Raw genomic sequence first — 26,537 nt, forward strand, 5'->3', positions numbered from 1 at the left:
TAATGACTACTGTTTAAAATAAAAACACCAGAATTTGCACAAGAATCCATCAATGGCACAATGGAATACATGTACTTTATACATGCATTTAACATTAATAAATTATATTATATTCAAAATGTGTGGATATTACTGCATTTGATGCATACACTCTACTCCAGTATTCTTAAAACTGAAATTTAAAAAACTCTGTTGTTGTTTTAAAGGATTTTTTCACTGCCTGCATCAACATGCATGTAATACTACATAATCATGATGTCAAATTCAAATTACGATAAATGGGCCTCTTCATAAAATTTCTACATCAAACACAAGGCGGACCTGCACAAAATATTTCTTAAATCAGTCAGCCAAACTTTCAGATTGGTGTCAAAGCTCAACAAGTGTGATGATGAATCATATTTAATGACGTAATACTTGATAACTTTATAATTTTCTATGTACTATTATCAAACTCATGTCGGATACATGTACATGTATGTCAACTAAAAACTTATAGATACAGTGAACATGAATTGACTGGCAAACTGTGAAGCTGTGAGTTTTCGGTTCACATGAATATTTAATGAAGCTGTGAGTTTTCAATTCACATGTATATCTGATGAACATTTGAAGGTATGTCTTGACACAAGAGTGGTGGAAAAATATGTATGCAATTTTTTAACATCAAAATCTTAAGGAGGTAATGTAAATGTACATATATAAGACTTGAATCCTGAGCAGAAAAAGTTGTGCTGTAAATTGCAGATTATTATAACGGGTAGACCTGTAGCTCTCTGATCTGTCTGATTTTTTTCACAAGAGATCTACAGTTCTGTAGCAAATGCAGGGAAGCTCATCAACTCACAAATGCAACTAAAAATATCTCTGTGGGCACCTAAAAAATCTAATCTGATTGCCCACTTTGGTGACAGTAAAATCCAAATACATGTAGCAATTTTTTTAGTTTTAATTTGTCCAAGTCAATCAGATGTCACTGTTAACTCTCACAGATGCATTTCAAATGCTCTCTATACCTTGTCAAATATCACCATAAAGGAAAAATTAAAAATCAAAGAAAAAGTCTTCTTGGTAATGATGTACATCATGTTTATTTTAATATGTGTCTTCCCATCCCAACTTAAGTTTTGAGAGGTCATAACAAAAGCAAGGATGGTGTTAGACCAGAAAAATACCATATTATGTACATATGCAAAATATAAATATTACATCACAATGACCCACACAAGGTAAAATGTATAAGGTCATTTTTTCATGAAAAGAGTTAGTGTGTGAAATACAATCGTAAAAACTCAACCATTTCTTTACACACACAAAAACGTTGATGTTGTTCTGATTGCAGGAGATGGAGAATACTACAGTAAACGTTGATGTTGTTCTGATTGCAGGAGATGGAGAATACTACAGTAAACGTTGATGTTGTTCTGATTACAGGAGATGGAGAATACTACAGTAAACGTTGATGTTGTTCTGATTACAGGAGATGGAGAATACTACAGTAAACGTTGATGTTGTTCTGATTGCAGGAGATGGAGAATACTACAGTAAACGTTGATGTTGTTCTGATTGCAGGAGATGGAGAATACTACAGTAAACGTTGATGTTGTTCTGATTGCAGGAGATGGAGAATACTACAGTACTTGGATGATCAATACATTGATGTTGCATTTAACATTTTTAAAAAATTGTCATTTAGGATGTTTTCGATGTGGGTGCTTAAAATTTTTGACTTGGAAAATTTTAGCAAATTTTCATCCCTGCAACAGGTCATGACAAAACAAAATTTTACTGCATTGTGTCTATCGACATAGTATTCAGTATGGCAAATGGAATTTTTTTCTATATATAGGGTGATTGCAAAACTCCTCATACTTTAAGGTTTGAAAATATTTTGAGAATCAGAAACAATATTTATTTATACATATCAATTCTCCTAGTTTTGTGTAAAGTTTCAGGGTTTTGGGAGTCTATTTTGCTATTTACACACCTCAATTCAGGGTATTCATTTCTTTACATCTTCCGATCTCAACATGAGAGTTTTACAATCACCTTAGATTTGAGTATTATATCAGTGATAAAAACAATCTGTCTTAATGCTAGTATAGTGAAAGCTAAAAGTACATGTACTTACATTTGGAAATATTTGGACTTCCTTCACTATCGGGTAGCTTGATGTTGTTCAATACCTTACTCAAATTTGTCATAACACTGAAATTAAATTTGCTAAGTCTTACAAATTATCAAATCAGATGTAAACATGGGACAAAGTTTCTACAATATAGTATTGCTTACTTACATTTACAAATTTATAATCTCAGCATTATTTCTTGAAAAAACATGTTCTTATTCATTTACAGTACCTTGAAGACTTTAGGATGGAATTTTGCAGGTGTACAGGATTTAATTTGAACCAATCCAACAAGAGCTTTACTGCTGGCAAAGTGAAAAACTCCTTGAGTTTCTGCTCCTGTTTAGGAGTGTTTTGTAACAGCAAGTCCAAAATGCCAACTAAAATAAATATATAAAACATTCAAAATGTACATAGAATAAACACGTGGAAATGAAAACTGAACTTGTGTAGTGTTTACAAAACTTGACAAAAAATGTTCAGAACATTTAGCTTTGGAGTTCACATAGGAATAACTTACTTGTGAAGCTGAACATGAGGGAAAAAGATCGGAGTTCATCGCTGCCAAGATCTTCATTGAAGGTGTCAGAAGTTTCCTCATTGTCCTGATACTGGGTCACACGCTGGGCATGGTGCATGGAAAATATATTTATGGCCACAATTTGTACCAGGATATGAGACGGGAAACTTTGGGATGTTACATGAGCTGGTAAGGCTGCCAGTAGCTTACAACTCAATGCTGCTGCTCTGTCAAGTTCTGTTGAAAGTTTGCCAACAAAAATTATCATGCACTAAATTCAAGAGTTGAGAAGATTCAATTCATTCAGAACTTTTTAAAAAAAAAATTGTACAAACCAGTGCACAGATGGATACATGCATGCAGTTGAAGAAACGATGTGATCATTTCACTCACAGACAGCTTTCCTTTCAATTCTGGACTAAAAACAGAAAATATCTGGTGTAGTTAGTTCTCTATACAACACATTTGTAACTTTTTAGTTATCATAAAATCAAGTGAAGACTTTTGACATATTTACCTGATCTGAACAATATGTATTTGTGAAACACTGATGCCTTCGTATTGTAGCAAAGTTGATAATGGCCAATGTTAAAGTTAAACCCCAAGGTCAAGGTCACAAGATCAAAAACTTTCATACCCAAAGAAAGGTTTTATTTCAAGGAATACACATATGAAATATCAAAGCTCTAACACTAATTGTGCAAAAGTTTAAAAGGTTAAGGTAAAACACTAAGGTAAAGGTCATGAGATAAATAATGTTGGTACAAAAAGAAAGGTCTTATTATAAGGCATACATGTGTGAAATGTGAAAGCAGTATCACCATCCCATCAAAAGTCATGACCAAGGTTAAAGTTTTTGAGGAAAAAAAGATGGACAGACTAAAACCTATATGCCCCAGAATCTCCAATTACAGGAGCATAAAAAGAGAGTGCACATACAATGTCCTGATTTCAACATGATGTCCTAGTATCAATTAGTACAAAAGCCCGCAAGATGGGGCATATCCCCTTGCAATGAGTGTCTACAAGCTTTTTCTGAAGTCCTGCAGAAACTTAGATCTTTGACCCAAAATCAACAGGGTTCTTCCTCTCTCGATAACAAAGCCACATGCGAGGTATCAAATTAATCAACTAAAAATAGATGGCCTGTAGAGTGTCTACATGTACAAGCTTTTTCTATGAAGCTCTGTAGTGACCTACTAAGGGGAGGGGGGGGGGTAATTAAGTGCAGTATACAAGTAGCTGTTTCTCATATTCACTCCAATTCTCCCAGTTGCAATTCAATGTTTCTAACTTACATGTCTTTGGTAAGTTTTGCATACAGTTTTTCCAGGTTGGTGGCTGCAGCAGGAAACGGGTGCCGAACAGCCAAACTGCGGATGTAGTAGAACACCGTTGTCAGTTTGTTTCCTCGAGCAGCCTCTACAATAGCTAGCTGATTGTATGGTTGACCTACAAAAATGGTAAATTCCTTCAATCAATCATATCCACATTTTCTCCTAATCACTGGCACAAGCATACTCATAATATACAGATTTTATGGAGAACTAATCTGATTGCTTTATGAAGGATAAGCATATTTCCCCATTGACATATTCTACACAATTCTTTATATTTCCCCCTACTCTGCAACACACATGCACATACACACCATTTACTGATGACAAACGACTTACCATTGAACAGCACAAGGTTAGCCGCATGCCAGTAGAAAGTATGGCTTACTTACCATTGAATGGCACAAGATTAGCAGCATGCCAGTAGAAAGTCTGGGCTTGTTCTATTTGTTGTCTGTAGCGTGCTAAAGAGATACACATGCACTAATTAAGACCAAATATGTATGACAGTAATAATGTAAAACAAAGTATATACTTTAATGACAAAATCTGCTTTCCATAAAATACTGAAGTTGTTTTATTGTAACCTACTTGCCATTTGTCACTTATTTAGACATGTCAAAACTAAACATCCACTATCGGAAATAGGACAGAAAGATAGAGAACGGACAGAATTTGATCAGTAAATTTCACCCGAGGTTTTAAATCAGGTGAGCTAAATAGTGGAAAGTTAGCATATTTCTTTTTTGGAAAAATATGGGGCTGGTCATAGCCCGTATTTGATAATCCACTCTACATTGTATATTATTCTTGACATACCTATATCCCCAAGATGAACTAAACAGTATTGGCAGACGTACAAACAAGAGCTCTTCTTCGGAGTTACAATATTCACCCTCAGAGTAGTTTTTTCTGCAAAAATCAACAAAAGTACACCATGCAGCAAATTAAGGTAACCTGAGTATCACAGACTGAGAACAAAACAGAAGAGGTGTGTTTGATGTGCAATGAATGCATCTTTCAAACTCGAAGATCTGAATGGCTTTAGTTTTTGCAATAAAAAAATGACCCTAATTTCTTCAGGGGATATGAACAGTAGAATCCCACAAGTGTCTTCCTCAAACTAATTAGATGTACTCAATTGTAGTCTAAACTGTTGTATGCAACCCTTCAAGGGATTGCAGCAGAAAGGTCACAGATGAGTCACTGAATACAGTCTAGGAGACAAAAAAGATAATGTTATCTGTCATGGAACTTATAGTAGAGTTTACATTTTCACATCTTGCTTACCTTTCATTATCCCAAAACATGATGATTTTCTTCTAAATGGCAAATCCAACTTAAAAGTAGTACAAATCAGTTGTATTAACTGAAAAAAAAGATTGATTCAGTTAGTACACATACCATTTCTCAATATTACTAGTATCTTTGAAAATATCTATTAACAACTTGAATTTTCTGAGTATGATACCTGCAAGTAAAATCCACTGGCTGTTTCAAGGAAGAGGTTGAGAGTGGCGTGAGTTTCACCTCTTTTTACATTCTACAAAAACCATAATGTCCATTCAGAAAATTATTTTCTATTCCATGATAAGACTTGGATCATAGTTCATTGGAAATTTCTTGCTATTGTTTAAATTGTACCTGTCGGTCCTTTGTCTGAGTCTGTAAGATGTTGATGTGATTTTTGAATGCATGGTTCCATCTGAAATAGTTAGAACTTGATTTATGCCTGTATTTACAAGAGATGTTAAGAACATAACCAGGGAACATGAATAATTCCCCTAAAACAAGCATATCACATCATCATAACTGAATACCGAGCAAAACACGCACATCACATCACTGTAACTGAATACAGAGCAAAACAAGCATGTCACATCATCATAACTGAATACAGAGCAAAACAAGCATGTCACATCATCATAACTGAATACCGAGCAAAACAAGCACATCACATCATCATAACTGAATACCGAGCAAAACACGCACATCACATCATCATAACCGAATACCGAGCAAAACAAGCACATCACATCATCATAACTGAATACCGAGCAAAACACGCACATCACATCACTGTAACTGAATACCGAACAAAACAAGCATGTCACATCATCATAACTGAATACCAAGCAAAACAAGCAAGTCACATCATCATAACTGAATACCGAGCAAAACAAGCATATCACATCATCATAACCGAATACCGAGCAAAACAAGCATATCACATCACTGTAACTGAATACAGAGCAAAACAAGCATGTCACATCACTGTAACTGAATACCTAGCAAAACAAGCACGTCACATCACTGTAACTGAATACAGAGCAAAACAAGCGTATCACATCATCATAACCGAATACCGAGCAAAACAAGCACATCACATCATCATAACTGAATACTGAGCAAAACAAGCATATCACATCACTGTAACTGAATACAGAGCAAAACAAGCATATCACATCACTGTAACTGAATACCGAGCAAAACAAGCATGTCACATCATCATAACTGAATACCGAGCAAAACAAGCACATCACATCATCATAACTGAATACTGAGCAAAACAAGCACATCACATCATCATAACTGAATACCGAGCAAAACAAGCATATCACATCACTGTAACTGAATACAGAGCAAAACAAGCATATCACATCACTGTAACTGAATACCGAGCAAAACAAGCATGTCACATCATCATAACTGAATACCGAGCAAAACAAGCATGTCACATCATCATAACTGAATACCGAGCAAAACAAGCACATCACATCATCATAACTGAATACCGAGCAAAACAAGCACATCACATCATCATAACTGAATACAGAGCAAAACAAGCATATCACATCACTGTAACTGAATACCGAGCAAAACAAGCACATCACATCACTGTAACTGAATACCGAGCAAAACAAGCACATCACATCATCATAACTGAATACCGAGCAAAACAAGCATATCACATCACTGTAACTGAATACCGAGCAAAACAAGCATATCACATCACTGTAACTGAATACCGAGCAAAACAAGCACATCACATCATCATAACTGAATACCGAGCAAAACAAGCATATCACATCACTGTAACTGAATACCGAGCAAAACAAGCACATCACATCATCATAACTGAATACTGACAGAGCAACTCTACAAGTTGTTCAAACATGTAAGTAGCATAGTACACCTAAATAGTCACTTTTTTTCAAACTAAATTCTCTTTTATTTCATTTTTATGTAAGATGGAGGATTTATTTCACACGATCTCAAAAATGCTTTACTTCAGTGATTTAAAAAAGAAACAAAATGAGTAGCAAAACACTTTTCCAACCTACAAGATTGAGTATCATCCATTATACATGTTTCTGGACAGGCCAAAAATACCTGTGTGTCCTCATAACAAAAGCTGTATGATTAACCTCTTTAGATCTAGATCTGCACTAGCTAAAGGACTACGTTCTACTTTCTCCTCTTCTCGTGATGAGGAAGCAGATCATAATCCTTGGCTTGCGAAGATGCATTATATCTATCTAATTATTCAACGTGAATGAAGCTATTTACTAAATCTAGCAGTAAATGATTGATTTGCAGAATTGGTGGACTTTAGTAAGATATAGTGATGTACCGATTGTCGCCGACTTTCGATTGTCGGTCGCTCTAACAGAAACGATGTGAATAATCGATTGTCATTTTGAAAATCGAAAATCGCCGACGTCGGTATTCTTTTTTAATAATACGAATATTCCTGCCGCGACTTATCTAAAATCAAAAATGGCTGACGAAGCTGAATCATCCGATAAGATTGAATGATTGAATATTGTTTAACATTTTTCTTGAGACTCTCACTCACATGGAGACGTCACCATTGGTGGTAAAGGCCTGCAAAATTTAGGCCTGTGCTCGGTGCTTACAGTCTTTCAACAGGGAGGGATCTTTATCGTGCCACACCTGTTGTGACACGGGGCTTCGGATTTTGTCTCTTACAACAAGCAAGGGGTAATGAGGCTCTATTCTAAACAGGATCCCATAAGAACAACAAAAGTCGAGAGATCTATCTCTATCCCGGGAAAATAAAATCAAAAGTATGGATTAACTTCAAAGTTCTAATTATGATTTTGGACGTCTCCATATGAGTGAAAAATTCTCGAGAGAGACGTTAAACAAGATACAATCAATCTAATGATTTTATTCTAATTAACTTAATGTCTAGGGTAAAACATAAAGTAAATTTAATATATTTATGCCATAAATTTGAAATCATTAAAATTCGATTATTTTTCGATTAATCAATCAAAAAGGTACATCCGATTAATCCGATCATCGATTAATTTTTCCCCCCCGATTGCCCATCACTAGTAAGATATAGAGAATGTAAACATACAAATCCTGCTCGACTTTTTTATCCAGAGCATACTCCAAATCCATGAGAAGTAGTTTTTTGTACAGATCCTCCAACCTTTGTCTTACAACCCATGTCTCGGACACACCTTTTGAGGAATCTGTAATAAATGTTGTAAACATTAAATATTCATAATTGTTTTTTGAAAGAAAGGACACATTAAGCACATATATATATATATATGAACCTGTAAATTACTAAAAACACAAAGACTCGAGTGGTGATGAAATGGGTTGAAAAGCCAGGTTGTCAGAATGGAAAACACAGGATTTTATTTTTATTTCGAATTTCCACCACTGATTTCAAACTCCTTTTTCTTATTGTACACATTTATCTGCATTCACCTTTTGTGTGCATAAATACAGAGCCTATCATAAATGGTGAATCTCAAAAACAGCAATATTTTAAAACTAGAATGTTTAAGAGACATCTATGCCCCTGTGTGGCAACACTGAAAAGGGTCAATTTAAATTTGAATGTGTTTTGTAATGATAGTAAAAATAAGGGTCTTCTTTAATTTGAAAGTGTTTTGTAACGATAGTGAAAATAAGTGTCTTCTTTAATTTCGGATTCATACTTCCTGCTCAAATGTAATATGAAAGTAATTCAAAATGTTCTAACACTATATAAAATGTAAAGTTCAGTCCCATTTTATTTTGGTCAAATCCTAAATTTAAAACAGGGCAAATAAAAATTCATTCATACTTTATATAAGAAACAACTTTGGGCAAATTTAAATCTGGGCAAAATTATTTTTTATTTGTGTTTGAGCAAAAATAACACGAGTCAAATATTTCCCTGTATCCAGTAGAATCTTGCAGTAACAGGGCAAATTGATAGAAAGTTTGATCAATGTTAGATGCAGAAACTACATGCATCTTCTAAGTAAAAAATTACACATGATCTTACTCAACACACTTTAAAATTTTCTCTGTTGAGAATCATTTTCCGCAGGTTTTGTTACTTATTGAATATAAATTCATCTCAGTTTTTTCACAAAATCAACCAGTCAAAGATATCTAATGATTTCTTACCTGATATACTTGCTTTCAGTGCATCTGCTTGTCTGGAAGAAAAATTCAAAAGAAAAATATGCGAGTTGGTCAAAAAATCAAAATCAAATTTGTAGAAGTTCAGATTTTAACCTTGCACACACACACCTGTAAATAATCATAATTGGGGATCACCTATGACCCCAGCATATCAATAGGGCTGGGGTGATACAGATTTCACCCATGCAAATACTAAAGTATCTCGGTACAGCTGCCTGTTGTATAAGCTGTATCACAATATTCAATATTATATAGTTATTTCAAATATCTTGAGGGAAATAATCAAAACTATTGAGCTGAGGTGGAAAACCTCATGAACTACTGCCCAAGGCCAATTGTTACATGCTCAGAGAAATTAAGGAAAGAACAAATAAAAAAGGTTAATTACTCTACAAATAGACAATTGAATAATTATTATGCAAAATATCTCTTTATTTCAAAAGAATTATTTAATCTGAGTGTATTATGGTCAGACTTTATTTTTGCTGCCTAGATAGTCTGCATGTTTGATCGTCATCTTCAGTCATTAAATAACAATAGCCAGAAGCTCTCTGGATATCTGGGTACCCTTTGTGTGTATAACTGAAAAAATATTTTACTCCTACTGCAGGGTACCCAAACACCAATTCAACAACAGGCCCATGGGCTTTAACGGTCACCTGAGAACCATGCATCACATTTTCTAATGCTCATGTGCATGAAATTTTAAAAATCATTCAAACACACATTTGCCATTGGACCAAAATATCTTACTCCATGGATATTTAGTAAAAAAAAATTATTTGTTAGCTCAAGTTATAATAAAAGATCCTGAACTCTAGAGTAATAAATTTCACAATGACCCCATGCTTATTATAATCATGTCAACATCAAGGAGTGATGTTCAAAAGTAGTTTATCTAACTTAAAGATATATATGACCAACTCAGCCCCACTCTAAGGACTGAACCTTAAACCCAGGCCTGGAGGTTATAAAACTTTTACTGAACTCATACTAAAAGTCAGCCATGCTAGTTTTGGGTTCAACTCTGAGCAAGCTCCAAAGCACACTTGAAAAAACTTGAGCATGAACTCCATTTGAGTAGTAGAATAATTTTATGAAAGATTTATAACTTTCACTTCTGAGTACGAGTACGATTTGGAGCATGGAGTTTGAGTATGAAAACGTGCTCAAAAAAGTTCTATAACCTCGATGTCAGGAGTCATGAATTTTACAATTTTGGTAGAAGTTTGCAACTTTGCATTCTCATTAAAATCATGCCATCATTTCACCTCCTAGATGTTCAGAAGTATTGAACTTTTTCTAAGATACAATGCATTTCCAAATTTCTAAATCACTCAAATTAGTTTTGGACCAATTCATTTGTTAAAGGTATATCCAAATTTAGATTGGAATACTGCAATATATATTCCATCCTTTTGTTTAGTTTCGCAGAATGGTCTTTGTTGTCAATTAGGGTTAGAGTAGGTTAAGGCTTAATGCGACAATGATCATTTCAGCATTAGTTTCACACATGTAATAGTTAGAACTATTTTCATCCCACTACATCCCTAAGATAAAAGATCTTGCCATGTAAGAAGGACTGATTAACAACATATTCATTAACTCTCTGCTATTCTTTAAATCAAGTGATATTTCAAAATGATCCTTAAATGATCTTTAACAGGTTGGGAACATTTCCCATATAGTGAGATATTCTCGCTAAAACGCAATTATCCCTCTCTAGCGAGAGTTAATATATCCTGTACAACCGAGAAAAACACCCGTGGAGTACATCTCTTTATCTGATACTTCTGCAAATATATTAATCAAAACAAAAACACTCACAATGTGTATTGGATTTCACACTGCTTCCCTCTTACACAGCAACTTTGATATGCAATTTTTTGACTAGGTTGTCAATTTCATAGAAACAATTCGCATCATGTTGAGTGTGTTGCACTTTTTCAGCGTTGCACGGGATTTGCCATTATTTTCAATAAAGACGCCAAAACACCTGTTGATGGTAATGTTTATTTATCGCTAAAGAGGGATAATCGCGTTTTGGCGAGAATATCTCGCTATAGGGGAAGTTTCCCCAACCTGTTTATTAAAGTTGTAAGCACATTTCAGAATATCATCTATTTCCATATAATAAAAGTCAAATATGTACTTCATTCACTGAGCCTTGCTCCCCATGTATATAACAATCGTAGACAGTGAACTGGTGATATTATTTAGATAGCGGCACCGTTTTATACACCACGAGCAATGCCCAGTACTTCAATTAAAGTCTAAATATAAGTGATAGTCACCTCATAAAACATTTCCTTCACATATACGCAGTACAGAACATTCCCTGAGTTACATCATTTACATATAAATTTACCTCAATACTTGAGCTGCTGAACTCATCGTTTGATAACCATAACAATGTTTAGATTTGGCGAAATCTTCGCCCAGGACCTATCTCGCCATTTCTTCGTCTCTTACCGGAACATGTTTTTTTACATCTCGATCCCGATCTTTAACAAAGAGGACCATGGGCCCCGAATATCACAAATTGCATGAGTTTACAATTCAATTCAAGAATCTTGAAAGGTACCCAGTGCAACATCAAAATGAAATTTATGACGAGACATTAAAAGAAATGATCTTCTAGATCATATATATATATTGTGATGAACATAATTTCTTCTAGGTCTAATGTTAAAATTTCATCAGTTCAATTTATCTTCTCTCTTCCTATTATACGAACATTTTCAAAGTTGTTTTTTCAATAATTAAGGTATCTAGGCCTAATAAAATTCATAAGATATCTTTATGAGATATCTTATAAAGGATATGAAATATCTCATAAACTTTAGAAGATATCTTATAACTTTTTTAAGACTATGAATGTGTGGCACGCCGTTTTTATTTATTTCTTAAATTTCATAGGATATCTTATAAAAGTTATAAGATATCTTCTACGGTTTATGAGATATATCCTTTATAAGATATCTTATAAAAAAAAAATGAAATATCTTATATTTTATCTTTATGAGATATCTTATAAAACACTAGATGAAATTCCGTGCAAGTAATATTACATAGAGAAAGGACTTTTTAATGCGTGTTTGTACTGTTGCGCACATGAATTAAATGAACGATATCTTTAATTCATATGAATTTGAAAACAATTTCTGAATAATTGTGTGCATTAGTTATATCTATTGATATCATACACAGTAAATTAAGCTTGATTATTAGGAAGTCACTTGGAGCTCCAACTTAAATTATCCTTATGTAACATAAATGACCTTCCCGTATTAAAAATAGATAATGAATTTACAAATGCAATTGTAATCTGTCATGCCGATAGTTGACCAAAGACAAAATTAACGGTCGTTCATAATTTCAAAATCTAAAACCCAGTATTCCGAATGTGTTTATAATATTAGTTTTTGTCCAGTGCGACAATTTAAGGGCAAAATTATGAATACATGTCGTTTCTTCTCGTCAAACGCAATATGATAAAAAAAACATGATGCACTACATGAATGCAAAGGAGGGGATCTACCATTAATGTTGGTTATCAAGGAGGGGGGGGGGGGTCCACCTTCAAAATGTGTGATTTTTACCTTTTTTAGCAAAATTTTCTGACGAAAGGGGGAGGGGGGGTCCGACCCCTGGAATCCCGGCCCCTCTGGATCCGCTACTGGAATGACAAACAGAAAAAATGCTATATTGTAAACAGTGGTCTGATTTCTTGGACATTGTCTGGCAGCGAAAAGGGCAAACAATACCGAATTTCGATAAAATGTTTTAAGTTATAAGGTCTCAAACCAGAACAGTCCCGACCATTCGATATCTGACATATTGGACAGTTTTCGACTTATTAATTACTTTCATGATCTGTGTCATCACAAAACATGTTTAACCAAAATAAAACCTTTTTTGTGTTTATCCATGGGTTTGTACTTATCAGAACTGCTATATACAAAAAGCTAGTCGTGACAATGACTTCTATAATCATGGAAAAAATTAAGAACATCGAAAATAGCAGATGAATATCGTATTTCAAAGATGATTGATGTGTCAGATCGTTGGTCTCGGGAGGGGTGGGGTGGGGTGACCTTCGTTTAAATCAAATCAGCAACATCAAAATTTAGGACTTTTCAATACTTTACACGACCATTTCTCACGATAAATTAAAGACTAGACTTTTTGACATCATAGACAGTTGCTTCTTCAACAAAAATGGAAAACGCAAGTATTCATATCTAGTGATCAGTCATCCAAAAAATTGTTTTGTTAAACACCACTCTGATTCCACGCACAAGTACTCTGGAATATATGTTGGAGTTCCTCATTGGCAATATCTTCGTGGTCTTTGGTGATCAGGTCTTCCAACAGTCTGTTGGAATTCCCACAGGCACGAAATGTGATCCTTTGTTATTTGACCTGTTTTTATATTCTTTTGAAGCAGAATTTATTAAAAAACCTTCTAAGTGAGAACAAAAAAATCTCTTGCTACATGTGGCCTTCAATTCGACATTTAAATATATCGATAACGTTTTATTTATTAACATTAATAATTTTCATTCATATGTCGATTATATCCCAGTGAACTTGGGAAAAAAAAGACACCACAGAGTCAGAGTCGTCCACTTCTGCTTCATACTTCGATATTTTATTGAAAGTAGACATTAACGGCAAATTATCAACACAGCTTTATGACAAACGGGATGATTTTGGCTTCTCCATCGTCAAGTTCCCATATTTATGTAGCAGTGTTCCATTATCACTTGCATATGGTGTTTATATCTCTCAACTGATTCGACACTCAAGAGCATGTTCTGCGTATGGTCAATTTTTAAATCGAGGCAGTCTACTGACAAATAAGTTGATGGTGCAGGGGCTTCAACAGTCTCGTTTAAAGTCAACATTTCGCAAATTCTATGGTCGTAATAAAACAATCTGGTTTGCCAATACCACCTATCATTGGATCAACTGCTGTCTGACGTGTTTTATACCGATTGTTAGACCGTTCTTGGCACACTGATTTTGACTACGGATAACTCCATTTACCTGATCAATAAATAGGCCTCGTGGCGGGTGTGAGCGATCGACAGGGTATGCTTACTCCTCCTAGGCACCTGATCCCACCTCTGGTGTGTCCAGGGGTCTGTGTTTTCCCAACTCTCTATTTTGTATTGCTTATAAGAGTTATGAGATTGATCACTGTTCGTTATCTTCACCTATCATATAAGTAATATAATTATAAATCTTCATAAAATGAAAAATCTGGCCTAGTAAAGACTATTGTAAGTATAACTAACACTGAACACCTACACAACTAGAGACTGTTTTATGAAAAACAAATGTTTCCCGAAATTGGAAGTGCTCCAAATGAAACCTCCCTTTAATGTACTGTATAGTATGGAGAAGAACGCATGAGCAGCAACACATATAATATGAACTCCGATAATTAAGCCACATAGGAGAAGTGTTCACAAACTATCCACTATAATTTTAAGGACAACAATTGAATCCTCCTGTCCCTACACAATGCACATCTGCAAATGGCATTGAAGTACCGTACAAAATTTGAAATATATCGGAAAAGCCATATAGGAGGAGAAGTGTTCAAAAGCTATTCTACAACCTCTACCCATCTTAGATCCACTATACCTTTTAGGAAAATAATTGGATCCTCCTGTCCCGACAATATGCACACCTACAAATGGCAATGAAGCACTGTACAGAGTTACATTAAGTCTACCGTGTTGAGAACATCTGACGAGATGTTGTCCGTGCATCTATATCCCTCCTCTATGGGACCGCTGGGGTCATAGATAGCTGCACCCGTTTTGCCTGGGGTGGGTTCTTTGCTTCCATCAGTGTAGATTTTTTGGAACCTTTGGTAGTATATGTCTATGTGTTGCAGTGTCATTGTTTTGATTTGTAATGGGTTACTCTGTTTTTTTGTTTTTTGTTTTTGTGATTGCTCTGTCGATAATGATGCACACTGTAGAAGGAGAGGTCCATGGAGTCATTAGTAGCAATTGTTTGGTAGGTGGCTCGGGTAGCCCATAAGTGTTTGTATATTTCCATATTTTGTAGCCAATTGGTCCATTTCTCCTACCCTCCCCACCTTTCGCTGGATTTGGTGTCAGTGTTTGCATATATATATGAGGTGCTTGCAATAATGTATTTGCAGAATTTGTTTTGTCAGAGGAGACCCTAACTCAGTACCTTTGAGAAAATTGGGAGTCTGCGTAGGTTAAGTGGTAGTTCTCTCGATTCCAGTAGGACTGTGTTCTTTGGTGTGCTCTGGTGAGTTCAATTCGGAGTGCCGACGATTGGATCCTGTCCATACTCTGAAGATAGGTATTGCAATCTGAGTTGTAAGCCTGGCAACCATAGTCAAGTGTATATCTAAGAGAGATTTGTAGAGTATTAGACTGTTTGTCAGCACCGGATTTTGTGCCTGAAACAGAACACACAAGGTTGAGTATTTTGCAAAAGTTAATTTTGAGTTTTTCGATGTAAGCTTTGAATGTCATATGTTAGTCGAAAATGACTTTCAGAAAGGTTACTTGTGATTCTACCTTGATGGGTTGATTTCTTAGATAGAAATTTAGCTGGGATTTGTAGGCAATGTGCGTTGGGTTAGTTTTGACAAATAAGAGTTTTTGGTTGCGACAGCTTGAAACCCCACTGGATGGACCAGTTTGAAATTGAGTCCAGAGTGCTTTGCAACCTAATGTTGATGATTTTAATAGAGCGATTTGTGTGATGTGTTTGCATGTCATCTGCAAACTGGGAGAGATCAGCCACTTGGTACGGTTGTTTTGGGTGTTGTATTGTGGTTGATAAGTCATTGATCATGAAATTGAAAAGTGTATGACTGATAACAGAACCCTGTGATGTACCACTGTCCAAGGTATGCAGATCTGAATTTGACTGATTTAAAGACCCATCTCATGACCGTACGGTCAGTGAAAATGTAGGCGGAGCCTAATCTAAACAGATGTTATTTACCTGGAGTGGCCAGGGTCACAGGCTCCGCCTACATTTTCACTGACCGTACGGTCATGAGATGGGTCTTTAAGTAACCTGTATTTTCCTGTCTTTGAGGAGAGACCTGATGAAGCAGAGTGTGTTGCCAGTGATGTGGAACTGATGACGAAGATGTGGAACTGATGACAAAGCATTTATATCAGTCCATCATGCCAGACAAGATCGAAGGCTTTGGAGATGTCGATGAAGACTGCTCCTGTGTATTGACTGTTTGACATTCCTGTTAATACTTTGGTTTCTAGCTGGACAAAATTGTCTACTGTATTGCGACTTGGGTGGAATCCACTCTGTGCGGGGCCTAGTTTGCCTTGTTTATCTAGAAACCATTTCAACCTGGTGTTGAGCATTTTTTCAAAAGTTTTGCAAAAGTGTGATGTTAGTGATATTGGTCTATAGGAGCCAAAGATAGGATATGGTTTAGGTATTAGAATGACTATGACATTTGTGTGTAGACTGACTTGGTTTCACAGTATTTATATCATACAGCTTCAGGCTGATTGGATAGTGACTGAGCATTATAATTGACTAAAATCTTGCTATTTGATTGGTCAATGTATTGGTAACCTTTAATCCACTTCCGGATTCACAATTTTAGCTCGAATAAAGGAATATATAGGAATATATCACACAGAGATAATACCAAATTGGTTTCATTACCCATGCCTCAATAAAAATATGCGTGCTCGCATAACTCAACATTGAACAGGTTTTTCAAATGATTTTAATGTAAGCATTTTAAATACGTACAAGATGGATATAACATAAACTAGTTTCACTGCTGTTTCCTTACAGCTTTGAACAATGTTTGCAGAAAAAAATCGACACTAGTTTGTTAACCTAAGAAGTCAACGACAAGAAAATCTTTTATAGCACCGAATAGGTCCTCCACCAACTGTATCTCCTCATAGTCTTTCCCATTATCTGCCCACCTTGTAATTGTCCAACGAGTCGTCTTCTGAGCTTGTTGCAACGTCTCTGTCCCCACATCCACTCTTTCAATATTGTCAAGACGACTTAAAGCGAACATAGGTGGATGCAAACTTGCAGCCAATACGTTGGGAAGGTAACTCCAAAGTTGCATGTTCAATTTGCATTACTGTCGGCGAATCACTGGCCACTACAGACAGTGATGCTCTTTTGGATGACAAAATTTCAATTTGCGGTGAATTGTAATTTGGTACCTCCTGTACTGAAGGCAACACCGGTTTCGACGGTCTCCCAAGATGTCAATGAAATCCTTCCCCGAGTCATTTTTAGCCCATTCTCCATCGGACTCTCTGGTCTTTGTTTCATCATTGCCGTTTCCGATGTCTGTTGAAATTCGCCAGTCTGTTGGTATGGAAAGTAGAAGTGTCTGTTGTACAAGCGTATCTTTTTTCCATCTTCTGTAAACCACAGCTTGCTTAGATCATTCGTTTTAAATGGACATATGGGGCACTAAAATTCCTTCCGGGAAATGAACTCTATATTTGGAGTAAATGAAATAGCATTAATTTCAATGTTTTCTAATCTGAAAGACACTTTAGTAGTTTCTTAATCTTGCTTCTGAAATGAGACATTGCTTATTCAGAATTTCGTCTATTTGCTCACAACTCTTATCGTTATTCTCTTTGTACCCTTCTTCTGATTCCTGTCTTCATTTGAGACGCATTCTGTCCACATGAATAACTGGGAAAGTACACGTAAGCTTCATCACTGGGTTTGAATGACTGCCAATAGAGTTGCTGGTCATGCAGCGACTTCTGTCGCAGCATATTTTGTGCTGTGTGCTGTCTCACAAAGCTGTAAGCAACTTCATTGGGGGGATACTCCTCGGTAACTTGGGCATTCTGTACATGACCTCAAGAGGAGTTGCTACTTCTCTTCCAAACATTAGATAGTTTGGACTAGACCCTGTAGTGTCCTATTCTACAAATCTGTATGCCATCAGAACGAATGGGAGGAGCTCGTTCCAGTTCTTCTGATTCTCATCCATCAAGGTGCGAAGCGTCGAGAATTTTGCACATTTCTGTGAATAATTTGCATTCAAATTGCTTCCTTTGATCCGAGTGTATAACACATGGAACTCCAAACCTTGCAACAACTTCTTTTGCAACTATATCCGACACTGTTGCTGCTTCCATATTTCGCATAGAAAATGCTTCGACCCATTTGATGAAGTTATCAGAAACAACTGAAATATATCGGTTGTTTCTGTCAGTGCGTGGTAGTTCCCCTAAAATGTCCATTGTTATGCCTTTCATAGGTATTCCAGCTCCTGCGAGCTGCATTGGAGCTCTCAGAGATTTGTTCGGGTTCTTTGATTTAATGCAGATCTCACAGCCAGCTATATGCTGTCTGACATCTCTTTGTAGCCCAGGCCAGTAGAATGCTTACGTTATTCTACTTAAAGTCTTCGTCACTCCGAGGTGACCTGCGGTCTTGTAGTTTCTCCTGCTCTTCTTCTATTACGTCACCAACAGGAGTCATTTCCAAAGTGCTACACCCCACAGCTGTGTTACCTACCTCATTGTGCTCAGACATGAACCTACATTTCTTGTACGTTTTTCTGCTGAGAGCATCCGCATTACGATGTCGAGAGCCTGGTCTGTGTTCAATTTTCATATTGAACATTGCCAGCGTTTCAAGCCACCTTGCCCACTGTCCTTCCGGATCTTTAAAGTTCAAAAGCCAACGCAATGAGCTGTGATCTGTTCGAACTGTAAATTCCCTTCCATACAATGTCAAAAATGCTTAAAGACCCAATTTTAAGTTGACACCCCCAAACTGTAAGCTGCCTGCCAATCAAACATTTAACAATAGATCTCAGGTAGAGTGACATCTGCAGACACTGTGGTCTGGGGCTACCCCAGAGAGGTGTTTTGATAACAATAACAGCCAGTATCTACAGGCATTCTTTAGATCTTGAGGAAGCCCAGTATACCTGAGTTTTGATAGCAATGACCTGTCCACATCTGCTATTTTCTTGTTATTCAATTGTTTTTAAAAAGGCCCCTGAACAATGCAATTTCAATGTAATTGTAATTTTCCCCTCTAAATACCTGTATATGTATTATAAATTACACAATCAAAAACCAAACAATAATTTGCACAATAATTTCTAAAACTTGTAAACTATTGAAATAATTTGTCATCAATTTATGATACCTCTATATTATAACAGAAATTATTCATTGAGTCAATGACAGAGAGAGAGAAAGAGGGGGTGGGTGTAGAATGTGTGTCAGCTACCCTTAGGATTAATACAACCATTATTCAAACACTATGGCCAAAGAAACTCTGCAGAGGTCCCTGAGACAGGTCCTGTGTATATCAAAACAATATATATAAAAAAAAAAAAAAGCAAAGCATGGACAGGTAGATTTCTACCATGTTCTGTCTCTGTGTATTTCTTTGAGTGCCATGGGATATAGCAATTAACACCTTGGTAGACCCTGGCCACTCCAGGTAAATAACATCTGTTTAGATTAGGCTCCGCCTACATTTTCACTGACCGTACGGTCATGAGATGGGTCTTTAACAAAGGTTCTTTACGAGTCACACAATATTTTTGTACTATTTTGGAGAGGGTTTGACTCCCATAGGCTACTACTCGCTCTTCGTCCTCAATCATCTAGCAAAGGACTACTTCAATACCACTGTCGCTTGCGTCGGTGTACAATATAAATGATTTCCCAAAGTCGGGATATACTAGAATTGGAAAATTCATAAGATGGTGTTTAAATGAGTTGAAAGCCTCCTGACATTCTTTTGTCCATACGTAGTTCATGTTTTTGTGTGTCAATTTGTGCAGCGGTTTGGCTATTGTGGCAAATCAATTGTTAGTGTTATAAACGTCCCAGAATTAAACAAATAAATGCAATATAACCGATGGATAATTTTGAAAAATTGGAAAAAGGAAGGGGTACATGTACGGTTACAAAGTCCATGCCATATGGATATGCTAATTGTATAAAATAAAATGGCTTCAATCATAGTCTGACAAAAAACGTTAACAGTATATGGATCCCATTATTTCACCGTGGACCATCGTGACCATGGTGAAAAGATTCAGTAACGCACGGGTTCAAGACTGTTGAAGCGATCGGTCTATTTACTTTTCTCAAAAACAACATGAATAAGAATTTTCTTTGTCTAAAACATATCACATGGAACGCACAGACGTATAAAGAACAGCACATGCCCCATACTTTGAATGAAAGTAGTTACTTTTCTCATACATTCGTGTTTAATATCGAGTACCTAAAAAAATTCGCACGGATGTTTGCTTCATGATCTGAATTCAAGGTTTGAAATAATTTGAGAAAGAACCATGATAATGTGTCACAAGAATATAAAAAGACATTCAATTTCTTACTAAATAGGGTTTCATAATAGTCTTTATTTTGATGAAATGCTTGAAATTGAAAATAACGCAGGGTGAAAAGATGGAAGATGTAACGTTACCAAGGTGAAAAGATATCAAAAGATTCCCATATATATTAATATCATCCAGTAAATTCACAATTTTAAGTTTTTCTGTCACATATTATATTCTGATTTAAGTAATGAATCTATTTATCTTTTCGTAGCGCATGATATTGTAATGATTAGTAAAAAAAAAAACCGCAGAGTAGACCTACATTCAGGGCAATAATAGAATGACCTGTTCTCCCTCAAAGTGGACTACTATGAAGGGTATATGTTAGAACGCACTGAGAGTTTCAGGGTAGTCTGATACAGAGCAGCTGTTGGAAAGCAGAAAAAGAAAAAAAAGTAATGGTTATCTTCTAGCATCCGAGTAATATTCACATTATCAAATAGATGGGCGGTCCTTCTGTCACGAGTGCGCGGAGAGAGAGAGAGAGAGAGAGAACTATTTAACATTACTGACTGCATAAACGGTCACAGGTATGTGTATACATGTATTTGTTACATAACATTTCTCGTCTGTTTCAACGCCCCAGACATCGATCGGCGAACGCTTTACCCGTGAAACAGCAAAAGTAACTTCACGAAAACTGAATTACCCCTGTCTTGTTTCTATTGTGTAATTCTGATGTTAGTACCGCCCATGCGATAACAAGGTGGGAGGAGCTCGTTTTATCAAATATGCGGTAAAAAAAACCTGTTGGTGATAACCAGATACAATACCTGAACAACAAAAGAAAATCACTGTAAATATGTGACAAGAATAATTGTACCATAGCTTGGCATGCTTTCTTTTGTTAAAAGTGTGGGTTATCTGTACATAACCCACATTTTTCTTCAAACCCCGCCCACAAACTCGGGGGAAAAAAACACCACTGTTCAGACCACTGTATGAGGTTCCTCCAGATCAAAATTGCCCATATTAAACACGGATAACTGACTCGGACTAAGTTCTCCAAATAAATATTCGCCCTCAATCTCATTTGTAGCTTGAGACAAGATAATATCGTCAATGGTTTCGTCCTAAAAACTTTCTATTTCCCTATTCTCCTCCATGTGTGCGAACAAGTCGAGAAACACGTGTAAGTAGAAATACGGGTATCATTTATAAAGATTTTATAAAAGACCCAGTCACGTGATAAGAACGCGTTCGAGAGAACAGCGGCGGCCAATCAGACTTTATGGTTTCACGCCATACGATTCTTAAATTTTTTTGTTTCGCTTATGTTTCACCGATTTTCCTTTATAATTCATTGTATATACATGTAAATGTTTATCAGCCAAATTAGTCAAAATATTTATTACATTGAGGACTATCAAGTATGATTTTTGAATTAAGAGTAACTACCATCATCAATTAAATATGTTGCTAAATTTTTAAACAGAAAAATGCACAAATATGGTTTCTTAGAATTTTAATTGTATTTATTTTCTATTCTTTGAAGGAAATACCGATATTAGTAGTCGGAAAATGAGTAAATATGAAATAAAAATATTTTTAAAAAACAGTCCAAACATTTAGATACATTTTTAAAAAATGGTTTTTTAAAAGAATAGTTAACGTTCAGACAATTTTTGGTGATAGAAAGTCATTTCAATAGAAATATATAGTGTTCAAAATGTAATGTAAAGACAAAAAATCGGCACCATCTTATTAACAGCCGACCGCGCTTCCGAAAGCTAAATTAAAATATAATGAATAATAGTAAACTATGGTACAAGTGACTTACCCTATATAATATTGTTGATTATGTTCAGATACCCGATGGGCGTGGTCATAATGAAACTCGGGAGCTACGCTCCCTTGTGTCATTATGACCACGCCCATCGGGTATCTACACATAACCAACAATATTATATGGGGTAACTACTACTAACGATCGTACAACCCACCATAATGATGGACGATCGTACAACCCACCATAATGATGGTCGATCGTACAACCCACCATAATGATGGACGATCGTACAACCCACCATAATGATGGACAATCGTACAACCCACCATAATGATGGACGATCGTACAACCTACCATAATGATGGACGATCGTACAACCCACCATAATGATGGACGATCGTACAACCCACCATAATAATGGACGATCGTACAACCCACCATAATGATGGACGATCGTACAACCCACCATAATAATGGACGATCGTACAACCCACCATAATGATGGACGATCGTACAACCCACCATAATGATGGACAATCGTACAACCCACCATAAGGATGGACGATCGTACAACCCACCATAATGATGGACGATCGTACAACCCACCATAATGATGAACAATCGTACAACCCACCATAATGATGGACGATCGTACAACCCACCATAATGATGGACGATCGTACAACCCACCATAATGATGGACGATCGTATAATGATGGTCGATCGTACAACCCACCATAATGATGGACACGCGAGTGTAGTACAACGATGAGAACAAATTATTGTCAAAATAACAGAATGCTACATAAGTTGTTTCACAATCGTCGGTAAACACGTGGTTTCCATGTGATAACTGGAGTTGTGGTTTTGAAGACAATGGTCCTTTCTTTTCTCTTGCAGGTTGATTGATTAATTGATTAGTGTTTAACCCAGTATTCGCAATATTTTAGCTATTGTATGGCGGTTAACTGAATAAAATGTGATCGTTTTTTAAGAGTGTTGAAGCAGCAGGAATTAAACAGAACAGATAAATAATCTTAGAATATTTCAAAAAACTCATCGGATTTATTTTAAAAACAGCTGTTTACATACATCCAACATGAGGGATATCTTTGCGTGTGGAAAAGTTAGCGAGGTAGAAATGTTTGTACTGCAGGTTTCTTTGTGATATATTTTCCTCACACAAAACATGGTTCATTGCAAATACAGCTAGCGTTGTTAACTTTCATCGCTGTTGTCCAAGGTGTGGGCCTCGCCGATTGAATTTCTTTCTTCGGGATTTGCCGACTGATTTTCATCACCAATTCCATGGGTTTCAGAGTCTTTATTTTTGTGAACCATCACAAGCACAGTAAACACAGAGGCCAACAGAACCGATATATAAGGGCAGATTTCTTTACTTGGGTCGTATTTTGATGGAATCAAAATACTGAAAGTGCACATTACTTGCCTTTGTAAAGGGATCCACATGTTTAAAACAAAAAATGCTGGCGTCGTGGCGAGCAAAACAAGTTTTGCAAAGGTTAGAACTTTTCGAAACCTTACTTTCCGAAAAATGTTAAAGTTCTTAAGAAAGTAAGAATACAGAAGCAGCACCAACACGGAAAATATGAAGAGTCCATTGTTCAAATGTCTTACCCAGGTGAAGGCATTTGTTCTTAACATAACAATCAAAATCAACGACCAGACAAATAAACCAAGGTGCCACAAGGTCCCAAAACTCTTCATCGCCTCCATACTCTTCTAATATCGTTGAAACGAAATGTCCGTGAACGCTGTATTTCTAAAATAATATTGTGTGATTTGAGTTAACGTTAACGACGTCACAATGAATGTCAATATACTGTGTAACGTCGATTTACGCGAAAATTTTCGTAACTTTATTTGCGGTTACAGAAATAGCCGAGTAGCTACGATTGGGTTACACCGTTTTCAGTCCGCAACTATGTTACGCAAAGTTAGATATTTTACTACATTGTATTTACAGGTTATTTAATTATTTATTAAATTTTTGTAATCTAATTTCACTTGTAAAAATTGTCAACAATAAGTAGTACGCCCCACAGACTTAAGTAATTCGGTCTTTACAATTATAAGCAAATATCATTACAACTTTTTAATCTTTTTCATTAAAGGATTAAAAATTTGACTTTATCAACAATTTTAAATATCGCGTAATCCAAGCCAAATTCACGTTAGTCATACGACGGGGAATGGCGTCACAATAAGTCTATCGCCTCCCATTTCCCGCGTTAAACGAACAGCGGGTGTCATTTTTCAACGGATGTTTGATCAATTTTCAACGTTGAAATTTGACCCAGACCATTAATTAACTACCCTCCAAAGCGTGAAATTTTGATACTTATTAAAAAATGATCCTTAGAGAGGGCTCAAATTTTAAGATTGAAAAATGACTTTCAATGTACAAAACATTTTCTGTACAGTCCACATCCCGCACAGGTGGTAGGGTATAATATTTTAACATTGAAAAATGACCTCAAATATACACAATGTTTCTTCGCAATCCGTCAGATAGCAGGGGTCGTATTTCAACATTAAAATCTTAGCAGGGGTCGTATTTCAACATTAAAAGACAAAGACAAAAGGTTTTCCGTACAGTCCATATTTAGGTCAAGTGGTGGGGTTATATTTCAACATTGAAGTATCCATATCTTTTGCATGGATCTTTTGCTTTCACTATTAGGAGGGCGTAGAAAAGATTGTAGGAAAATAATGTATGGGAGAAAAAATGTATTTTAAAAAGGTGACACAAGTGGTATTTGAATGGGTCTAGGTAGGTGGTGTGGTTGTGTTTAGTGGGCGACAGCCTTAGCCATTGCTCTATGGCTATTACAAGGAGTATAATAGGATACCGTGTGTGTCTGGATATTATTGTAAGATATTCAAAAAGTTACTTTAAAAGAGTGTTATTTTATTATTTATTATGTACATATATTTTAGTAAAAGGTTTTTTTTTATATTGGGTAAAGATATATTCGTGTAATGTTTTTCACACTTATGTAGATGGTAAACGATTGGTCAGTTGTTTGAAGCAATAGAACCTGCTATTTCAACGGTATTTTAGCACGAGGCGAGGTACAGGGAAGACGTATTTGATGTAGTGAAGTTTCTGGTGATATTCTATTTTAAGTCTTTTACAAGTACACATTAATTTGCCAGTGAATAGTTTGAGTGTATTATACTGAGCGAAGCTCGGACGGGCTGAAAATGACAAAAACAGCAAAAGAACAGTTATATTGCTAGCAGCGATAGCATTAGTTAGTGGTTTTTGCAGGTAATGTGCATGCTTGGGTGCCATGGTGCGGCATTCTGGGAGTTATATAGGACAGAAGTCTCATAGTTTATTCAAATCAATCGTTAACACGAGTAATAAAAAGGTGATAAAGCAATTTTATTTTCCGGGGTAATTACATATATATAGAACAATCAGAAATACGCGTTGCATAAAATTCTCATACTGAGGTATGATAACAATGTATCAAAACAGTTATCAGCATGTTGTATGTGTGGCGAAATATTCATTTTATTTGAAAATTGAAAATATTGTATTACAATGTAAATACATACACTATCCCAAAGTGTACCTACATTTATACCATTGAATCTATGTCCTGTAATCAAATAGTTTTCATTGTTACAGAACATACTTGCACACCATTGAAAGATCGAACGCCAAGCGAAGATTTTTGTACACCTAGATCCCCGCATGTGCAAAACAAGCACCGCTGAGATGTATATAAAAGGGAGATACCCACACGCCTGTAATTCTATCACGGTTATTGCAAAGATCAAAGGAATGCCGCGGTCATTATTCTACGATATATACTACTCAAAATTCGATAAGGATGATAGATATTTTTCTGTTTAAAAAATTAATAACTGCATAACTGGCAATATTGTGTCCAAGTGAAATCAAAAACGTCTTCAACAAACTT

At 35.9% G+C, this 26,537-nt stretch overlaps 1 protein-coding gene across 1 annotated transcript in view; it reads right to left on the reverse strand.

Annotated features, from left to right (window-relative positions):
* LOC125680291 (nonsense-mediated mRNA decay factor SMG7-like) overlaps nt 1-11,933 on the reverse strand; it is a 29,995-nt gene extending 18,062 nt beyond the window's left edge. The window contains exons 1-13 of the mRNA XM_048919758.2: nt 11,814-11,933; nt 9,428-9,459; nt 8,376-8,493; nt 5,630-5,690; nt 5,457-5,528; nt 5,276-5,354; nt 4,805-4,897; nt 4,378-4,449; nt 3,947-4,100; nt 2,984-3,066; nt 2,649-2,885; nt 2,361-2,508; nt 2,132-2,208 (exon numbers count right to left, since the gene is read on the reverse strand). Coding sequence (XP_048775715.2) covers nt 2,132-2,208; nt 2,361-2,508; nt 2,649-2,885; nt 2,984-3,066; nt 3,947-4,100; nt 4,378-4,449; nt 4,805-4,897; nt 5,276-5,354; nt 5,457-5,528; nt 5,630-5,690; nt 8,376-8,493; nt 9,428-9,459; nt 11,814-11,839 — 1,252 coding nt within the window. The 5' untranslated portion in view covers nt 11,840-11,933. The remainder of the gene's footprint in view (nt 1-2,131; nt 2,209-2,360; nt 2,509-2,648; nt 2,886-2,983; nt 3,067-3,946; nt 4,101-4,377; nt 4,450-4,804; nt 4,898-5,275; nt 5,355-5,456; nt 5,529-5,629; nt 5,691-8,375; nt 8,494-9,427; nt 9,460-11,813) is intronic.
* Nucleotides 11,934-26,537: the final 14,604 nt, after the last annotated feature.

This window comes from Ostrea edulis, chromosome 2, assembly GCF_947568905.1.
Source record: "Ostrea edulis chromosome 2, xbOstEdul1.1, whole genome shotgun sequence".
NCBI classification, from domain to species: domain Eukaryota; kingdom Metazoa; phylum Mollusca; class Bivalvia; order Ostreida; family Ostreidae; genus Ostrea; species Ostrea edulis.